The sequence below is a fragment of the Ananas comosus genome, linkage group 13 (assembly GCF_001540865.1).
Source record: "Ananas comosus cultivar F153 linkage group 13, ASM154086v1, whole genome shotgun sequence".
In the NCBI taxonomy this organism is placed as follows: Eukaryota; Viridiplantae; Streptophyta; class Magnoliopsida; order Poales; family Bromeliaceae; genus Ananas; species Ananas comosus.
In genome coordinates this window covers 9,187,524-9,209,535 of record NC_033633.1, presented here as the reverse complement: position 1 = coordinate 9,209,535, position 22,012 = coordinate 9,187,524, and the positions used below count along the sequence as shown (strand labels likewise).

General features: G+C 36.8%; 1 protein-coding gene across 1 annotated transcript in view; it reads right to left on the bottom strand.

The window, feature by feature from the left end:
* LOC109719361 (serine/threonine-protein phosphatase BSL1 homolog) overlaps window positions 9,579–22,012 on the bottom strand; it is a 30,088-nt gene continuing 17,654 nt past the window's right edge. Inside the window, 7 exon segments of the mRNA XM_020245983.1 lie at window positions 9,579–10,016; window positions 11,322–11,461; window positions 11,548–11,683; window positions 12,061–12,136; window positions 12,509–12,708; window positions 12,782–12,880; window positions 14,288–14,372. Of these exon segments, the coding sequence (XP_020101572.1) occupies window positions 9,933–10,016; window positions 11,322–11,461; window positions 11,548–11,683; window positions 12,061–12,136; window positions 12,509–12,708; window positions 12,782–12,880; window positions 14,288–14,372 (820 nt within the window). The 3' untranslated portion in view covers window positions 9,579–9,932.

The window sequence follows — 22,012 nt, the reverse complement described above, 5'->3', positions numbered from 1 at the left end:
AAACCTCCACATTTCAAGATGTTAGTTTTAAGCAGTGCAGCCTCATCTATATCGAATTTTCCAAATTTAAACATATACAAATGCATTAAAAAGGACTCTTGAGAACCACTAATTAGGCAATCACCACGATTTTTTAACCATCATTCCTATTGAAAAAACCTACATGAACTGCAACTATAGTGATCACATAAACCCCAAAACCTAAAACCGTGCCACATTAATTAAGGAATCAAATAAAAAAAGGAAAGAAAATACATTGCCTCATGAATTGGAACCCCAAATTAGAAAAGGATATATATCGACAAAGTATGGCGCAAATCGTTTCCAATCCCACACCTGCAAACCAAAATAATAATAATAATAAAAAGACTTAAAATCAACTAAAAGAGAATTAGGGATCAAGAAACAGAGGAACTGAAACGGAGGATTGAACACAAATTCAAGAAACAAAGCATAAATTGATACAAAAATTAATGAAGAGATCACACCTGATAGGATTTTTAGGGCAAAGACTGACATGTGAGGAGGATTGAAAACCCACAAATCTTCGACACGGAGGCCGAGATCGAGGGAGAAGAGTTGGGAGCTAGGGTTAGAGTTCAACTCACCCGACGTTGGCGTCGTTGTCAGTCGTGGTGGAGGAGGAGGCAGAGGCGGAGGCTCAGGCGGACGAAAGGTGCTGGGCCGCCGCCTCTGTCCGTGGCGGGGAGGAAAGGTGCTGGGTCTGGGCTTCGACGCGGATGTGGTGATCGGAGATGTTGAGGATGAGGGGAGAGGGAAAAAATGCTGTAACTGAAGGGGAAGAGGAAATAACGCATGGGAAGGAAAGGAAGCACCATTGCCGTTTGAGAAACCAAAATGGGGAGAGAGAGACGGTTTGGTTCGGTTCGGAGGTTACATAGGAAGCAGTTCGATTCAGAAAATGACAAGTGAGAGAGAGAAGCGGTTCTATTTAGAGAGGCGGTAGAGAGACGGTTCAACTTAAAAGAGACGGTTCGGTTCAAAATAAAAGAGACGGTTCGGTTCAAAAGAAAGGTCGATGAGGGTGAAGGAGAAATGGGGTTCAGCTTAAAAGAGACGGTTCGGTTCAAAAGAGAGGTTGAGACGGTTCGGTTCAAAAGAGAGGTTGATGAGGGTGAAGGAGAAATTGCCACGTGGAAAAAGTATTGGGGATTCATATAATTTAATAGATGGTATACTTTGTCTATTAAATACTGAGTTGTCATCTCAAAGTAATTGTCAAATAGCACAGTAAACTTATTACTTGGTATTCATTGCTTCAAATTTTTAACTGAGTTTATTTTTTTTTTAAAAAAAAGAACGCAACAGATAGCTTACTATCTTTCTCTCTCTGAAATTTTTTTTACATTAGTATACTTTATCTAGTAAATACCGAATTGTCACCTCAAATCAAATATCAATTATCGTATCGAATTTAATAATTTGACGTGTACTCTATCTTAGTAATAAAAACTATTAATATCATAATATAAAAAATATTATTTATTACAAACTATATGATATAAATAAAAAATGAGAGGGCACCCAAAAACACCACGTGGCACCATCAAGGAGCCATTTCTTATATTATTCATACTGGTGAAAAACCCCGCGCTTCGCTGCGGTTAAAGTGTTCATGACACAATTGCTTAGATAGGTCCAAACCAAAGCAAAAAAAAAAAATAATGCAAACCTGAATGTAAAGCCCACAGTAGTAGTTGGGTAGGCGTGAACAGGCAGGCCATCCAAATCCGGAGTAGATGGTTGTCTTTATTCAGGGCATACAATCCACCACTGTCAGTTAACCGCATTTGCATTGTAAAGAATCATTGCCTATCATGAGTTCGACACTGCACAGCCTCTTTTTTTTTATTAGGTATCATCATAGTCTCAATAAATCAATGAAAATATCCATAGAATTTAAAAGAGAAAAACCACGAAGGGAAGGGTGAAACACAACCCAGAAAAAAAAATATGAACAAACATACTAAAAGAACAGTGAATCAGCACTGATATTAAAGAGAGTAAGAAGTGAAAAAGAAAACAGCATCAGGGAAAAAAACACAAAAATAAAAGCAAAAAACCATAAAGTGGGAAAGGGGAAGATACCAAAATATGAGCCAAGAAAGCAATAAAGCACAAACACAGAAGATATTAAACACATTACATACTAATTTAGCTTACAAAATAGATAGGCTCAGGTAAAGTGTGAGAAATGGACCAATTTTAACAACTTCCTTCATCACTTGAGCAGGCAATACCAACCGAAATGCTTGCAGGGACAGAACAAAGTACTGAAAAGAGTATGGAAAGCCCCAACACAGTAGAGTCAGGCAACAAACAGCGGTAGATGGTTGCAATTGTATAGGCCGTCCAATCTGTTGCATATGGTTGCCTTTGAATAGACCATCCAATCCACTCCAGCCAACCAACACTTTTTTTCTTTTTTTTTTCAGGAAATGGTGAACAATTTCAATGGCAAAGCCAAGATCTGAGTTCACACTTTTTTGTAACCAGGTTCATCATTGCCTTGAAGAAAAAATAAAATTAGGTGTTGAAAATAAAGACAGCTAGGAAAACCGAGGTGTAAAAAAATACCATTACAGGGTTGCCTAACAACAGGCCATCCAACCTGTTAGCATTGTACATGCTCTAAAGAGTCGTCGGCATCACAAAAAGAAGTTGAAAATCTGAGAGCTGATAAAAACAAGAAATACAATAGCAACGTTCAAACTGATAAAAAATAAGAGATACAAATCAAGAAGATGGAACAGTAGATCACAAATAGAATTCATAGATGTAAACAACCAATTAGAAACAAAGAGAAGTAAGTAAGAAAAAACATACAAAAGTAATAAAATGCAGGAAAAACAATAGCAGATCCTTAAATTTAAAATGCAGAGATAGGAACCAAGGACACGCAAAGTAAAAAACAAATGTAAACAACCCGTTAAAGATGAAGATATAAAAAAAATAATAATAAATTCAAGAGCAAGAACTAATCCGCTAAAAATACAAAAGCAAATAAAATAAGGGGAGGAATACAAAGAACACTTGATATTTAGCGTAGGGCGTGAACACGCCCTACTTAATTTGACAATATAACGAAGCCAGGTGGTGAGAGGAGGCAATCTGACTCCACATATCAGCCACAAGAAAGCGAAAAAATGAATTAAGCAGTATGAAAACCGGGTAGAGAGGGAGCGAGAGAGAGGGGTGCACCTAGCACAGTATGCAGTCAATAACAGCAGGGGATAATATAAACGCTTGAAATTGTGGGATTAGTTAGTACTATAGATTTAGGTAGTAGAGGTGTAAAACATCTGCTGCCACAAATATACTTTACCTTATACTGCAGAGATGGAGCTATTCAAATTCAAAACTGAAAAATATAGGTGCCTAAAATCATGGGATAATAAGTTAGTACTTATAGTTTTAGGAAACAGAGGTGTAGAATGTGTCCTGCCACAAATATATTCTACCTTATAATGCAGAGAGAGGACAGTTCAGATCTTTGTGTGGAAGAATGCTATTTATATGTCATGCCCAAACCCGAGGCGTAATAGACGCCGCATACCTGCTAAACTAGCAAATATACAAGGCTACAGAATCAGACGGAAGCTAGCAAAAAGATGATTACCAAATTTTCCACTAAATCCAAAGAATCATAGGATGAGACTAAGAAATTGAATTTTAACTAAAATCAAATGGAATTCTAACATCTATAAAACTAAAGCTTACTAAGAAATACCATAAATTCGGTCCACTAAATATTATAATTAACAAAGGTGAGTACGAAGAAATAACGAAATAAAAGATAACAAACGATCATTTACGATGTCCAAAAAAAAATATTCACATCTAAATATGCTAGGCATAAAACTAAAAGGACTAAAAATCAAAACTAGCTACGTCTAACGTTCACTGGGTCTCAGCCCCGCCCGGCAAATCGGTCTCGGTACCTGGGTAAGCAACCATACACCACATTAGTCGGATTAAGCATACAATACAAATAAATAAACGAATACAAAAATTAATTCAAGCGACTGGTTTTTAATTTGCAAAATTTAGAAAACAAGAATTTATCAAAACTCAAAAATTTAGATTGGTCTGAAATTATAATTTTTTTCAAATGTATTTCTCATTCAGCAAATAAACGAAATAGATCTTAAGTCTCCGGTACCTAACTATATCATATGATCTGTTGGCGAGATCCAAAGACACCCGAAGGCGTAAACAAAACAGAGGCACCCGGAGGCGCAAACAGAACAAAGGCACCAAAGGTGCATGTACAAACCAGAGGCACCCGTAGGCGCAAACAAAGCAGAGGCGCGAATAGGCGCAGGCACCCGAAGGCGTAATACAAAGACGAAGCTCGCTTCTATAACAAAATACATGTCGACATGGCCAACATTAGCATAGCAGAATACCAAGAGACATCATACTTCAAAAATTATCCAGTCACTAATTTACAAAACAGATTATCAAGTTTCAAAATTTTATTTTGCTAAAAGAACTTGTCAATCACAGTTGAAGCTCAATTTACAGAAATTTTTAATAATATGCTTAACCCTTAATTTTAAAATCTACAAAATAAAATTTTCATACAATCGAAATATTTTTCTAAATTATCTTACGAAAAACTAACGGGTGTCCAGTCGTTTACTTCAAAAGCGGCTTCTAAGTTAAGAAGCTATCCAATCGAAAATTGCACGAGATCAATCGTCAGAACCTAAAATAGAGATATATGATTCTCTATAAGCTATTTAAAAATAAACTTACAAAGAGAACATATATATTTAGAAAGCAAGCTTATACAAAAGTTTGAATTCGGATAGGTTCACATAGGTCGACAATGTCGACTACAGATGCATGCAAAAGGGCAAGACGGAGCACGAAAGAGATTTAGAATAATGAACTCGAAGAAACTGAATTAACAATCAAGAGAATTGAGAGTTTCAAAAACTAAAATATTCAAAGAAGCAAGATAAGATGAATGAAGTTTTAAATAATAAACGAAGGGTCTAATGCTCGAAAAGAGGGTTTTCAGATGTTGAAATATTAATAGGCAATTTACAATCAGATAGGATCGGAATTAGAAACAAAGGCAAAGTTCACCCTCTCTTAGGCATTTTATCAAACATATAAGGAGCATTACAAGAAGCATGCAGAATATGGAGGATTTATATAACTAAATCAGATAGGAATACAAGATAAAATGATAGATCGAATAACACATATTTAGATCAAAGCAAATCAGATTTTGATAGTTTTAAATTTCGATCATCATGAGGCGAATATTCAAAATAATAATATAACGATAAACAAGAAGGTTGGATGATCACAAGGTTCGATATAGAGATAAAATAAGGAAAAGAGAAAAACCTTCTCGAAAATGGTGAAGATGACGGCAGGATGCCGTCAATAGTGAACCAAAAATAACGGCCAAAAAGGATTGCGGCGGAGGCGGCTACGGATGATGGCGACGATCGGATGGCGTCGCGTGCGCACTTGCGGAACGACAGAGGTCATACGGATGCGGTGAGGAAGAGAGAAAAAGCGAGTCGTAGGAGAGGGGAAAAAGAGGGATTGATCGGGTGAGGGTTAGGGAGAAAATTAATTAAGTTAGATACTAATTAAGTAACAAAATGCCGCCGAATCCCTCGAAGATAGGAATTTACGAAAAAGTCCAAACTTAATAAGAGTAGGAGTCAAATAAAGAAGTTTAAAAGTACGGGGTGTTACATTATAGCCTTTAGTAGTTATAGCAAGTACAGAGTAGCAGAAGAGGCTTTAATATAAAAAAATAAAAATACTAAAGGAGGCTAGCGTAGGGATGATATCACCAAATCTTGACATATCTCCCCCCGCCCCCCATTTTGCCCTTTTTTGGCTCTGGTTAGAAGTAGGGCCCAAAAAGCCAGGCATAGGGGCCAAGTAGATTTAGGGTTAGGGGCCACCACATAGATGGTTCCATCACAACCGCACATTACGGGATCAAGCCATCAGCAGCAGAGAATAGTATATCCAGAGAATAGAAAGGGGAAGTAGAGAGGGGGCTCACCTGTAGGCTCAATAGGTATAGGGGTAGAGCCATCAACAGAAGAGGGCTCAGCTGTAAGCTCTGGAGAATAGAAGGCGAAGCAAAGAGAGGGCTCACCTGTAGGGTCGATGGGTATAGGGTTAGAGCCATTAGGGCAAGTGAGAGAAATCCATGCCGAGCCGCCGAGGTTTGAAGAGAGAGAAATCGTGGGGGCGAGGAGAGGGACGGGCGCGAGGGGTAGAGAGAGAGTGCAAGAGACAGACAGTAAGAGAGAGAGAGCAAGAGTTAGAGAGAGAGAGAGCATGAGGGGTAGAGAGAGAAAGGGAGAGAGAGAGAGGGTGATCGAGATAGGTTGAGGGGGAGGGAACGGGGGAGAGATGGGTCTGCAGCTGTTACAGCCTGTTTTTTTTTTTTTTTTTTTATTTGGCCCCATCTCTCTAAAAGAGTGACACGTGGTATCAGCCTTCCTCCTCTCGCCACGTGGCTTTATTGTACTGTCAAATTAAGTATTGTTAGATATATAACTTTATTTTATATTCATAAATTACGACCTTACATCTTGTTATATTAGTAATGATTTGATACAGATATAAATATAATTTATCTATTAAGTAGCGAGTTATCATTTCAAATCAATTGTCAATTATCACATCAAATTTGTTGATTTGATTTGATGTATATCCAATTTTATTAAATTGTTACTAAATTTAATTAGATTGTAAAGTTTGTCACAAGTTTAATCCAATCTGTATAAGTGAAAAAACTATAAGATCCATCTTGCTATATTCATATAGTATAGGGACTGATCATAGAATTATATCATTTGAAGGAGAAAGTATGGCTGCACCAGGTGTATAATTAAATATTAAACACTACCAGTAACTCAATGTTTCATAAGTTTTGAATTCGAAATTCAACTCTTCACAAGTGTTTTACAATATTTAAAGCACGGGCTTTTTTTACATTTGGCCCCCTCAAAAAACTTATTTTTACAAATAACCCCACCAAATTTATGTTTACAATTTTGGACCTATTCCCACCATGCAGTCGCCACGTAAACGTCACGTGAGTAAGGGAATAAGTTGAAAATAGTAATCCATTCACCATGTCCAAACACGGTGAATAGTATTGAATATGGAGAATATAAGTATTGAACATAATCAACCATTCATTCACCGTATTTGAATACAGTGAATGATTCACCATGCTTAACTTAATGCCCCAGCTCATTTGCGTGACGCTGATGTGGAGCCTGCGTAGCAGGGATAGGGCCAAAATCGTAATTCTAAATTTGATAGAACTATTTGTGAAAAAAAAAATTTTGAGGGAGCCAAATGCAAAAAAAGCCCTTAAAGCACCTATATGTTAGAAGAAAAAAAATTTTCAACACTATTTTCTAATGAATCAAACAGCAATTCATCCTCCACTTTTAATTTTTCATGCATCTTAATATTTAAGTAATGTACATTTAAAAACTCATGTTTCTTTTCTTTTTCTTTTATTGTTTTTAACTCAACCTTCCTAAATATCAAAGAACAGATATATTAAATGAAACTCTTATTTTAGGATATAAATTATCAATTATGAAGTGCAGTGCATAGATCTAAATAAATTTCAAAAAAAATTGTTGTTTGGTTTAGTTTGGTTGGAAAATTTTGAAATACCGAATCATAATCGAAAACAGAAAATCAAAAACAGAATAGCTAAATTAGAAACAGAACCAAATCAAACCAAACCAAAACTCAAGTTCAGATTGGTTCACCGACCGTTCCTAGCACAAATGACTAAGAGCTTGATTAGTTGATATCCGAAATTTCAAATTTGAAACTCAGTTGCTTTGTATGTCCGATTAAATTTATCTGTGAAAACATAAAAACGAATGAAAAGGAACCATAACATACTACCATTCTCTCGAAAGAGAAATTCGGATTGATTTGATTTGATTTGATTTTTGGGTTGTAACCAAACTATGAAGGCGCCTGGGTCAAAATCCCGTTTACCAAACAAGATGTCGAGAGGCGAACTCTGTAATTCCCCTCCAGCAGCCAAAGTGATAGCGGCTGTAGCATCCGTGTGGAAGAGAAAGAAGCAAGCAGGGGAGAGTCAAGGTGTTGCCGTAGCGCACCGGAGAGCAAGCGTAGGCAACCAAACGTTTAAATAAGGCTACTCTAGTAGCTAGCTAGCGTTTTTAAGCTGGCTGCCTTTTGCAGCGCGCGTACTCTTCTGTGGAGTCGCAGCGAATGACCTTGGATGCAATAGTGTTGAACATCTTTTAGCTAAGCAAAGAGTTTTGAATCGTCCAACGAGAAATGAAAACAAAAATCACATAGAAAGAAAAGAATACAATAGTTGGGGCATCCCAGAACCCTACGCATTTCCATCAATAGTTCGTTTTTCTTGCTGGGTTAAACCAGACAACATAAGCTTCTGTTTGTTCTATGTAATTTGGACAAAAATAAAAAAAAATAAAAAATCTTCCATCGAAGGATACAGATATTACCATTCTCATTTTTTATCACAGGAAACCAAGTTCAGTAGAATCAATTCACATCAGACCAAAAGAACATTCGCAAAAATAATTATTTTGTACGACGAAAATGCAAATCTTTCAACTTGAACCAAACATTGCACAAATATAAATGGTCCATCAAACAAGGATAAATTTCAAATACCACCCCTGTAGTTTCGCACTTTCTCACTTTAATGCTCTGTGGTTTAAAGTATATCAAGTTAGTATTCTATAGTTTCATTTTAATCTTTTCGTCAGCTTTTCCATTAATATTTCGTTAAATTATATACAATAAACTTCAAATACCTCACCTAAATTTATCAAACCTGAATTTTTCAAATATTCACTTTAATACCCTTTAGTTTTAAGTTTGTTACTGATTTAACGAAAAAAATTACTGAAATCAATAATAAAAAAATAAAAATGAAAGCCCAGAGCACTAAATTGATACACTTTAAATCACAAGGTACTAAAATAAGAAAGTGTGAAACCACATGAGTGGTATTTGAAGTTTTCCCATCAAACAATCTTAAGTTGTCAGAATATCACTAATATTCCAACCACAGGGAGGTTGAGTTGCAGAAAAAGGAGCAGGGAAGCAATGCAATCCACTTCTCATAAGCAAGTATATTACAACCTAATTTACACATGAAGAATAGTCGGAAAAACAATGCTTTACACCACAGTTTATAACTGCATGCATCAAAAACATATCAAGGGTAGAGATCACACCAAGATCGATAAAAAAATTGACTCAAAAAGATGATATCCATTTCTTAACACCTTTACCCTTACACTAGTTCTATTGGTAGAGATGATGACAATTTCAGCTCATAAAATAATTTCACCCAGAATTCTGACATTTTCACAAGTTCCAGTAAACAACAAGAGAGTCTCAGCCGACACTATCCACGATTTTTTTTTTTTTTTTTTTTTTTCATTCCATTCATTCAGTTACTAGCTCAGCTAAAAGTAAATTTATGAATTATTCACAGCGTACAACATGACAGTAATGAGAAGGCAATATGTATAAAGTTGCAAAGACGAACTTTATTACCTAATCTCTTTAAATAAAAACCAGATAAATCTCAGCTGTTTTGCCATGTACAACAAGCGATTCACATATAGCTGTGCGCCTCGGATTTTACATATGTTACAAGAAGTTCTTATAACTTAATCATGTACACTAGAGTTACAAATGATCTATCTAATATATTGCCTTGATGAATACCTCTCATCACAAGAAGCACTTAAGCCGATGCTGAATCAGGCACTTTAACCACTAGACGAATGCCGAGATATATGTTATGTACCATAGGAGCACAAAACCAGACAGGTTCTGGTGGAGAAAATACAACAGAAAATTGCCGTACGTCATGGTCATATATAAGCAAGAGAACTCCGATCGTTCGCAGATTGCGGCCTGCCTCTAGTTGGAGTAGGAGGCCTCTGAATGTTAAGCTCCTGCAAGAATCAAGCATTTAGATGCCTTCGACTATATGATCAAATGCTAAGCTCTTTCTTAAGTTCCTGAGAATGGATTTAGTGTAGCTTGACTGTAATAGATTTAGGTGAGAATTCCATGGTAGTATGGTACTACACTTTATGAAAGAAGATACAGGATGGTATGTTTGGAATTTCCTTTTAACAAATAAAGCACTACTTTCCTAGTACTATCAAAGTAGCCTAACCCCCCTACTTGAGAATCAACCAAACTAAATATGATCTTGAGTTTTTTAAGTCTCGAGGAACTAAAATTTCATAATATTTTGACATCATCTACCTAATTATCAGGAGTCTCAAAATTAACAATTTTAACAGCCAATAGGAGGTGTTTGTTGTTTAATGATATAGAGGAATCGAGATAAGTTGAATTATTATTAGACGATAATCTTTCACCCTCCAGTTCAAGATCAACACACTTGACCTTAAATTAAGAATTCTATCCTCTATTTTTACAGGTTCAGTTTCACCTTTCATTTTGTGCCCGCTTAAGACACTAGGAAATTATATTTAAAGTAATGTATTAATATGAGAGAAAAGGCATCAACAATCAGTAGCATTATACATGATCTAAAGTATTTAAAGTTTTTATCCAGAAACCACAACACACTAATCTTCAGAAAATAATTTATATTGCATCAAATGGACACAACATAAATCAAGCCCAAATCAATCCAAAAAAGAAAAAAAAAAAGAAGAAAAAAAACTAAAAGAGATGATGTGATTCCTAATTGGACAATCAACATTATAACTATTGATCTAGATAGATATATTATTTCACAAAATTTTAATGAGTTTTGGAATGTTCTATAGCGTTCGAGAGACAAATAGCTAACATCAATTGTTGAAAATTTTGTCCATTTTTAGACGACTTGCTCTGTTAGTGAAATATGACCTATAACTGTAAATAATCTAAATGATGGCCAGCAGTATGGATAATTGGGTTGAATACCCTAGTACTGAATTTCACTAGGAAGCAAAGCGTGCCTCCCGCCAGCAAAATATCTGCTGGGCAGTCTATTGGAGTTTCTCATCTCGCCTAATACTTAAAACATTTATATTACTACAAACTGCAAATATGGAATCAATATTTAATGAAAGATCCTCCTAAACCTTGGAGAGAGTTCATAGGATACAAAAGCAAACAATGAACAAGTCAAAGGATCATCATGGCTATTGATATACAGAAAACACTATGTCCACAGTAGCCCATCAGAAACTAGTATTATCCCTAGTAATAATATGTGCAAGGGGAGATTTGCTCACCTGCATCCAAGTATCTTCCAAGACGTGCTCCGGCGAGGACTCTGGTGATTGAATAGGTGGCGGAAGTGGATGGATCAACTTTGGAACCACAACCAACCCTCTACCCACCACTAAAATTGCGCCAGCATTGTTTGCAGTACCTGATGCAAAGCCACAATTTAGTACAAAAAATGTGTAATAATGGAGAATGATCACCAACAGAAATGAGAAAAATAAGTTTCATTACCGCAATAATTAGTAGCTGAAAATAAAGTTATCAGCTGGCCATGAGCGAACCGTTCAAACCCATCCATAACACATTCATGAGCCCTTATGATGAGCTGAAGCTTGTTTCTTTTACAGAAATCAGTGACACGGTCAGGCTGCCACATTACAGAAAGAGAAAAGAGAAGCATATTTAAAAACATCTTGTTACACTTCATGGCGAAGAGAATAATTAGAACAAGGATCTCCTAATTTGTCTTTAAACCAAAACCAAAAATGAAACCATGCTATTGCCAATTAAAGAATGCAACTAAGCAAGAAGAAATATTAACAGAATAAACAATAACAAAGTTTTACTTCAGAAAGAATTTCGAAAATAAAGTGTCATGTTTAAGTGATCCTCTAATAAGAAATTCTAGAAGCAGTATTTAAGCGTATAAAAGAACTCTGTCACCATTAACAATAAAATTAACAACTGGGCTAGGAAGTTGCTAAAAAGAATATGAAGCATTCTACAACTTATATACCACCATACCCCAAAAGTGACTAAGCCAGGTCCCCTCGCATTTGGTCTTAAGCCTTCTATGCTATCATTCTCTGTAGGATCAGACCTGAAGATTAAAAGGCATCCGTAAGTGAATTTTTGCCTTGGCTTCACAAATAGCTTCTCTACTCCGGAAAGCAGAAAATTCAGAAACCAAGCGCATTCAATTTAGAGCTCTTGCTGTCGCCAAGAGGTAAGTCGTGTTTTTGGGCATACAAAGTAAAATATAAGTCGAAGCTTCAAAGTAAAATATAATTCGAAGCTTTAACTCTTACGGCAGCAAGAAGCTGCAGACATTTTAGAGCAATGGTTACTAGTAGTACTTCGACGAGCATATATACTCAAACAACAGTTCTACAGAAGCTCCGTCCAGGCCACACAAGTCATAGGCATGATGAATAACAAATTATGTTTCATTGAATAGCAGAATAAAGAGTACCACAATAGGTCCATTAGGATTATAGATCCAACATCCATTGTGATGGGCCTCTCAAGTTTCTCAATCTGCTCGACAGAATTTATGGATCTCCCAATGCCACCATGCATACAAATAATTTTCTTCTCTATTAGAGCCGCAAGGGGAAGATAATTGAAAAGTTGATTAAAACGAGTCCATGCCCATATTCCATCACTTTCTCCCTACAAAATGAGACGGTAAGTAGCCTGTAATAATTCAACCACAAGCATATGCACCTAGCTCCTTGGATCCTACCATTCTCTCAATGCATTCAAGGCGAAAACCAAAAAGAGCGTTAATGTCAGCAGCCTCATGGTTTCCTCTTATCAAGTGAATATTCTCAGGATACTCTATCTGTACATGTTCAATGAAGACAGGTCAGAAGCATTAAAATAATTTTTCTACTTGCAGTATCAATATATACATGGTGTGTGGTTTCAACCACACACTAAACATCAAATCTCAAAGCATTTTTCAACCAACCGAGCCAATGATCCACTCCCTAACCTACAAAACTAAAAGTAGCTAGAAACACATCATATTCAAAATCTTTCAAGCAACATATATGTGACTTAGATACTGTAGCATCAATTTTGACGAAATCTTGTATTGCATTATAAATTTCATTCATTGTTGTACACATTCAAAAGATAAATAACAAAATCTTGTTAACAGTGTTTGAAAAGATGCAAGGTGCAAAAAGGCGCAAAGGGCTTATGGAGCCTAGACGCGAAGCGCACCGAGAGACGCGCGCCTCAAGAAGGCGAGGCGCATATCTAATAAAAATAAAATACTCTTAACAAGCCTATTTTAAATGAATGTTTTATGTTAAAAAATTCTAAAATAGTTATACAAAAACAAAATAACCATAAAAAAGTAAAAAAAATCGCATGCATAAATGTTCTTAGCCTAAAAATAAAAAAATTATGTTTCAACTTTCAACTTAAAAGTATTTGCTGCTACTTCTTGCTTCTTGCCGCTGCTATTTATTGCCATTGAGGGGTGGAAAAGAGAACGACCAAGAGAAAAGGAAAAGGAAACAATCAAATTAGAATTTCTTTAAAGAAAAATCCTTAACATTTTAGGATATATTGAAGAAACTCAAAACCCAAAAACCCAAACCCTAAACACATTAAACGTAAATATCACGAGGCGCGTCTGAGGCATGCGCCTCACTCCTTGAGGCGGTGAGACTCGCGCCTCGCGCCTAGACGCTGAGGCACACTCCTGAGGCACGCCTTTTCAAACACTGCTGGTTAAAAGGCTTTTTCATTCATATATTATGTAAAGCTTTCAGATCATAAAAAATGTGTTGATTTTCAACTTAGATGGCCTAAACTTTGATATGTTATTGCTTATAGAAATTATGAATCTATTACACATCATTTTGAAGTTGTTCACCTTCAATTTGGATGAGCTAGACATGTAAATTTTTTTAGTTTGACAACATCTAGGCGTGTAAAATTATTTGCTTACAAATTCAACTATCAGTGTCATTTTTAAACACATTATATCAACCATCAAAATTGACAATTTCGAGATTACTTGATGCATAGTAAAATGCATAGAAAAGCATCCGAAAACAATAATGTTGGTTTTCGATTACTTTAAACAGTCCAGATCATATCCAACAGTGTAGATCATTAATTTAAATGCCATATTGTCAATTTTAAAAAGGATTTTGGCTCAAAGTATTTCTCAAGTCCTTTTTTCGGTGTGTAATATCTGGGCATGGGAACAAGATGTAGAACAGAAACTTACTTTAAGAGCAAGGAGCAAAGCGATAGTTTCTAAGCTGTGTTGCCCTCGGTCAACATAGTCGCCCAAAAATAGATAATCTATATACCTGGAACAAAAAATTATATGAATAATGAGTTTACACTTGCAGAATAAAATCTATTAAATTAAGTGAAACCACCATTGTTCTCCAAAAGTTTCAGCTGCCAGAGTATGCTGTTCTTAATATTTATATTCAACACTCCCCCTCACATCTAAACTCGACACTTTTTGATAGGCCAAGACGTGGACTTCAATTAAATAGGAGGAAATTAATTGGAGTCTGGCATGACTCGAATTCAGAACCTCTTACTCTAATACCATATAAAATTAAGTGAAACAATCATTATTCTCAAAAAGCTTAAGCTGTCAGAGAAAGATATTTTTTATATTTTATATTCAACACTCCCCCTGATATCTAGGCTCAAGACTTTTTAATAGGCTCAAAACACGGACTTAATTAAAAGGAGAAAATTAAACAATGTTAGGAGTCCGGCGAAATTTAAATTCAAGAACTCTTGCTCTGATACCATGTTGAAAAATATGAAACAATCATTGTTCTCCAAACTCTTAAGCTACTAAAGAACCGTGTTTTCATATTTTACATGCAACAAAATCCTTAAGCATCCTTAAGTATAAGGTGACTGATAGAGTTTGCAACTCAAAATAGTATAAGGAACTAAGCAGATAGAATTCGTCAGTCCTACTGGCCCAGGCAGGAACAAAATGATCACTGTTAACTAATAAGATTGAATCAGACCCTTAAATTCCGTTTACATAAAACCATGCTCATCCACAGAAAATTATATAGGAAGATACACCAACCACCGAAAGCATAAAGCAAGTAATTTGCAGAATAAACATTTCCACATGCATATATGAACGATATAGCTCCACATCAGTCCAAAAAGATTGACTTTCAATTTCCAAAAGTAAATATACCTATATAATTCTTTACCTACTGATGAGGACCCTTAGTTCGCATTAACGGATAAATTTAACAAGCTGGTTATAGTGTAAATCAAAGTCAAAATTACTCACTGAGAACAGAAAACCTTCAGTACATTAAGCTCTCTCAGTTCTTTTCAACGCTGAGTTTCATAAGACTAGCTGGTCTGATTAGCAACAACCTGAAAAGACCAACTTTGGGCTTAGGTTTCACATAGATCTAACCCAAGTTGTGTCCAGGATGAGTTAGGGCAAAAACAAATAAAGCCTATTCTTTACCCACTACAGCATAGGTAAGTGTCACCCTTAAGGCTGGCTTAGTTTAGATTGGTTTGATCCCAAAATAAAATCGGCCAAAAGACTAAATAGTCAGTTTGGCACTAGAACCTAGTGTGGCCCAACCCAACATATAGCCCTATGTTCAGATAAGGGTCAGAAATGGGTCCAGTTTATTTGAAAATGAGTTTAATCCTGGTTGAAGTAGGTCTAACTAGACCAATAAATCTAGCTTGACCCAGTAGCAATTTGAACATAACCCACTTCACAAAATACAAGCTTTACCAAACCCAACCCACATGCTCATTAGCTCAAGTTGATCGGGTCTGGATCGGATTGATTAGTTTGTCTCAACAAGTTTTGATCTGGATTAGGACCCCTACTTCCAATAATAGTGCTGTTTTTAAACTAGCTTTCTTAACAACCATGTCCACTACTGGCACCAATCGTAACACAGAACACGGTTTGAACAAGCTATCAAATTGAAACATGGAATTTTAATTTGCTTATATTGACCCAAAACAAAATTAAGCTACAATTTTGGAACAAGACTATACATAATGCATAAATATATATATATATAGAGCTATGCTGGTATACTATCGGTAGCACGGAGATCTCCGTGCTACCAAGTTGTTTTCAATGATGCGGCTTCCAAATCAATGATCGGCTCCATTAAATTTGATCTACACTATTAAAAGTATTTGGAAACTAAATTTCATAATTTTTCGGTATTATTTACCTATCAAACGAGTAGTCTAAAAATGAACGGCAGAAAATAAAAATTTCATAAAAAATGATGATAAAAGACTTGAATTTAAAATCAGAGGTACTGATCTTACTCTAAATAGTGAAAAAAAAAGATCAACATCTAGAAGAGTACGAAATGAGAAAGCGTAAACACGTCTGCGGAATATACACATCTGTATACCGCCCAGACCCGCGCGTGGCCCGCCCGGATACGGCCCAGGGCCCCGCACTGTCATATAAGCCCAAAACTCCTTGACCACTGCCCAATAATCTTGATTTACGGGCTCATGGCTATGCGTCAAGATGTCTTATGTCACAATTACCCATAAAACTATTAAAGTACCACCCCCGAATATATTTCTCTGGTAAAAGGGAAAAAGAGACAATCGGGGTGTGTGTGCGTGTGTGCGTTCCTTTCTCTTTCTCTCTCCTAGAGAGAGGAGGAAAAGAGGTAGAAGAAGGTTGGTGCCCCCGAACACCTTTAGTTCGAACCTCGTTCGGAGAACCACGATTCAACTCGATCAACTCGAACTTAAACTCCATTTGAATACGTCAAACTGTAATCCCAAACCTAAATCTGGAACATTTACCCTAAAACTACTTGGGATCTGATTAGATTCGATGTTAACCACCTCTCATCGTTCTCTTTAATCCAAAAAGAACCTAAGAACCTTTGGGACCCAGTTTTTCCCCTAAACCCTAAATTTTCCCAAATTTTTATAAAACTGGAATATTTAGAGATTAACTTTCCATCAAGCTGTATCTCTTGTTGAAACTAAACCTAGTGCTACTCCAATGCTCTAGGTTAATCCTCTTAAACGGTTCAAAGTAAGAAATCCGAACCCACCTCCGCTTAGTCGTAGCTTTTAGTTTAACAACCTTTAGGATCGTTAATCATTAATTGGTTCCACCCACCACGAGAGGCTTTACCAACCTAAAGAGGGATACAAATTTAGGGTAAGGAACTTACATACACATACACTTATTTAACATACATTATCCCAAGTTAATTAAGAATAAGGTCTTTGAACGTACAGGTTACTATATATTCTTGCTAACACTAACTCTTGAACCTTAAATCTTACGTACTTGAATCACTGTGTACTTGGGATTACTCCATAACTTGATCAACTCTTTTGATCACCAAACCTATATCTTTTGTTTCACATCTATAACCTTATTTCGCTCTATGATCTACGGTAATACTACAACTTACATTTAAATCACTATCTCATTACCTAACCCATACCTAACAATACGTACTTTTCTTGTACCGTACTGCTCTCTCAGGGTTCACATTTATACCTTAACCCAGTAACGTACACGGTTTACACAACGATATAAAGTACATAATATTTCGTAACGTATAAATGAATACAGGTGTATCACACTACAAACATGTAAGATAACTACGCGCACTGTATTAACTCACCTTAGAGATCATATTCACCTCTTTTAAACCCAGCCACGTTCACATTGCACTGTTGATCACGAAACTATAACAACTCGTACACTCCCTAACTTTCTATAAGAGACCTGGTACGATCTCTAACTTTATCTAGAGAACTGCAACAACAACAGTGGTACCAATCACCGTACTCAACAAACTTGGAACTCGCGGTTTCTCTCTAACCCAGTAACGTGAACATCACACCGTAACCCACGGAGCGGTAACAACTCATAACGTACTGTATTCCAGCAACAAGGGTGACCATCCACCAACCAGGTGCCTAACCAGCCTCTTTCGTATGAGTGTATCAAACAACAACCGAACACCTCTAGCGCTGAGGGTTCGGCACTCAAGGTCTCACAGTGTGTATTTATCCGTTTCCAGTGCTGCCACGGAGATACCGTTTGCTAGTACCACCACCGAGCCCTCACTTTTTGGAGATGGGGTGCACTAAACCACTTCACTCAACACCACGTTAACCCAATTTCGTTTTTCTATCTAATTGCAATTCGTAAACCATAAGGTATACACACGTACACCACTCTTAAACTGGTACAACTATAATATTACAGTGTCATCGATCGTGACTAACGTACTACATAGTACCCATATCTATCTGAACATAAAACACGATAAAACATAACAACGTAGTACACATCTCTCACTCGTATCACCTCAGTGTACAACCCACTGCCCTGCTAGTACGATGGAAACACTCGTCGGGTTCCACCCCTCGCCATCTCGATCAGGGAGCACCGACTCTCGACACTCGACCCGAACCAGAACACCTTCGGGGACTAATCCAGCTCTTACTTAACCCAGCTCTCATTCATTTCTCGTGACAACTTGTAGAATCTGTTACTTTAAGTAAGGTGTAATAACATTTCCGTATCATCACCAACGAAAGTAAGGATATGTACGAGCTACATCAACGTAATAATGAACAAGAACATAGATAAATACGGACTAATCTGGATCACCCTTTCAGCCGATCCAGCCGTCGACCCGGGTGACTTTTGAAAAAAATCAAGAGTGTAAGGATAAAACGTCTCAGTTGGGACTTATCTCGTCGTGGTCTGGTTGCACACCCGCACCGCGGTATCTATCGTTCCAATGGGATACATCAAATGGGAACACATGATATTCTTCTCTAACATTTTCGGTAACACCTTACATATCTTATTACATTATCTTCTACCATTTACATACATAGGAAAACCTACTAACTTACAACATTATCAATCTGAAATTGAGAGTGAAGCCTATACGGGAGCACGTTTTAATATACCACAAAAAAAAGGGCCCACTTTAGTTACATAACTAAAACAACGCAGAACTAGTTTATCCCATTTGAAACAGGCAAGCCGCCAGACACGTGCACGGGCGTACCGGAGGCGACACGATGCCCCGTCCCGCACTGTTATACCTTCACCCTCTTTTAGCGGTACTTGAAATGGCACCCGAATGGAACTAGCGTTCGTTTGGAGCTACATTAAACCCACCATCATCTAGTCAACTGATCCAACCGAATAAAAGATGGTTAGGTGTAGTCAACCAGTTCACGGTTCAACCGTGCCTAAATGTAGCTACTCCTATACGTGGAGATATCTCACGGCCATAGTTAACAGAACCTAACTCTAGGAACTAAACATAGTATCAAAACCTTCTCAGATGTGTTCTAGGAACCCTGTACGGAACTAAAGTCGTAACGAATAGTAGGAGTCTCACTACCCGTTAAACTCTTTTGTTTAATCTAGGAGCTCCCAAACAAGATCCGCATACAGGATCTGATGCTTTGATCTATCGTTATTATAAACGATTACTGTTTAAAACGGAGATTATTATCGAAGGTTTACTCGTAATCCTATCGTGGTATACTTCACAACAAATCTTCCTTTAGGACCAAACGTAACGTAATCTCACTCCAACCACTCTTTTGATGGAACACGGGTCTGTATCACGTTCTCCGACTTTTCTTTCAAGTGTAACGTGCAGTTTCCAACAACTGTCGTGTTTCAGTCGTTTTTTCGATGAGACTGTTCGTAACTGCGCTGAATTTCAAATCGTAGCTCCCGATACACAAGAACTTCCAGAGAGGATGTTCTCCCGCTTCGTAAACCCACGCTCTTATTTAAAATCTCTTTTCTTTTCATTCTTTCCAGGAACGATGAAACCTGGAAAGGTCCACAACCTCCCTTTACCGGGGCACCGCATGATCTAATACGATGGGGGGTTCGATACACCCTCATGTGTTGTATAAGGTGTATAGAGGTGTGACGTTCATACATGGGCTAGGGTGCGTGAAGTAATCGATGACGATGATATCAATATCCTCCTAAACTCGATACTGCTCTTGGGCTAATCGTAGGAACGGGTTGTTCTCTTCTGCAACGCCTTGATATGGTAGGGTATACAGTTTCACAACACCTCGTTGGTACTCCTCACACTTCGGAAAACCCTCGAGCTTTCGTGCTAATTCCTAGTAAAGAGAATAAATAAATCTCTCAGGAGAACTCCATACTTTAAAGTTCAAAGCGCTTACTTTGAGGAATAATCCTTCCCTGCTACATTACGTAATTTGAAAACGTTTATCGCCACAAAATCACTCTTTATTATTATCTTTGATAAATCTATTAGAGTTACCACAAACCGTCTTGAAAAGATTCATTGTTAAGATTCATGATCCATGGTTATGACTTTATCCACTTATGGCTATATGTTATCTTTCGTCTCTTTAGGTTACAAGCCCAGGACACCTCGATCGGGTTTTATAGCTTTGTAGACTCACCACATAGTCATGACTTTGGGAGTATAGGCATGTGTTGAGACGTTTGTATTCTAAAACCGACCAACTCTAATACTTAATAAACTCCCAATCACAAATCAACGTTTATACTATGGAGTTATATGTAGGGGAAGTATCGGTTGGGGAGTGGGTGAGAGTAAAGGGAGAGAGTGAGAGAGGAGAAAGAGAGAGATTTTCCTTTCTTTGGGATCGAGTTGGGATAACAACCTAGAGAATCTAGGTAGAGTAACATCCGAATCTACTCTAGTTTTCGTAGTTCCTTTTTGAGATCCTCTCTCTTCCATTGATAGAATTGGGTGTAAATAGAATAAAGCTCCTCTTCTCCACTCAACTTAAAAAATCTTAAATAAAAATCCCTATAAAAAGTTTACTCTCTAAATTTCCAAGATTGAATCAATTTTGAAGCAAAAATCCCAAAGAATTACGAGATGTCTCTAATCCTTGGTAGAGAATCCTCGTAGGTTCATTTATACCTCTTATAGTGATTTTACCCAAACTAGAGAGAAAATAGATCATAAAAGAAACCGGTATACATACATAATATTAATTTTTCATCTAGTTTGTATACAAATTATATATATATATATATATATATATATATATATATATCAACTCGATCTTATGATAGCTATCGTTTGCCCGAGGCAACGGTGGATAAACAAAAGCTACTATCTCGGAGGTTTAGCTGCTAGCTGTGGCAACTTGTACTAGATATGGTGAACTTCACAAATCTTTAGTTTAAACTTTAGAAAAGCTGTAGTAAACGGATTACTAGTTTCCTAATGTTTTAAACATTAAAATTACCAGCTATACTCCGCAAAAGAGCAAATTGCCGCATTTCTATAGGTTTAGTTAACTTAAAAACAATCTTTTAAGAAATTTGATAAATTTTGTTCTAGATATGAGAACTAGAGCTAATGTTCTGAGGATAGTAGTAAAAAATTTCTTATAAATAAAAGTCGGCAAGTAAAAACACAGATGAGCTACCTATTATCTTGTTATAGCTTTTACATACTTTAAACTAAAGATGTGTGAAGTTCACCATATCTAGTACAAGTTGCCACGGCTAGCAGCTAAACCTCCGAGATAGTAGCTTTTCTTTACCCACCGTTGCCTCAGGCAAACGATAGCTATCATAAGATCGAGTTGAGAGAGAGAGAGAGAGAGAGAGAGAGAGAGAGAGAGAGAGATATATATATATATATATATATATATACTCGATCCGACCATATGATAGCCATCGTGCCTCCGGAGGCACGATGGTTCAACAAAAGTTACTACGCCGAAGGTTTAGCTGCTAGCCTAGACAATCTGAACTAGATGTGATAATTTTTATAAACCTTTGATTTAAAGTATTAAAAAGCTGTAATAAACCGATCACTAGTTTTCCAGAGTTTTAACTGTTAAAATTACCATGTACAATACGCAAACACTTAAATTGCCACATTTTGTTAGGTTTAGACTACTTTAAAAATATTTT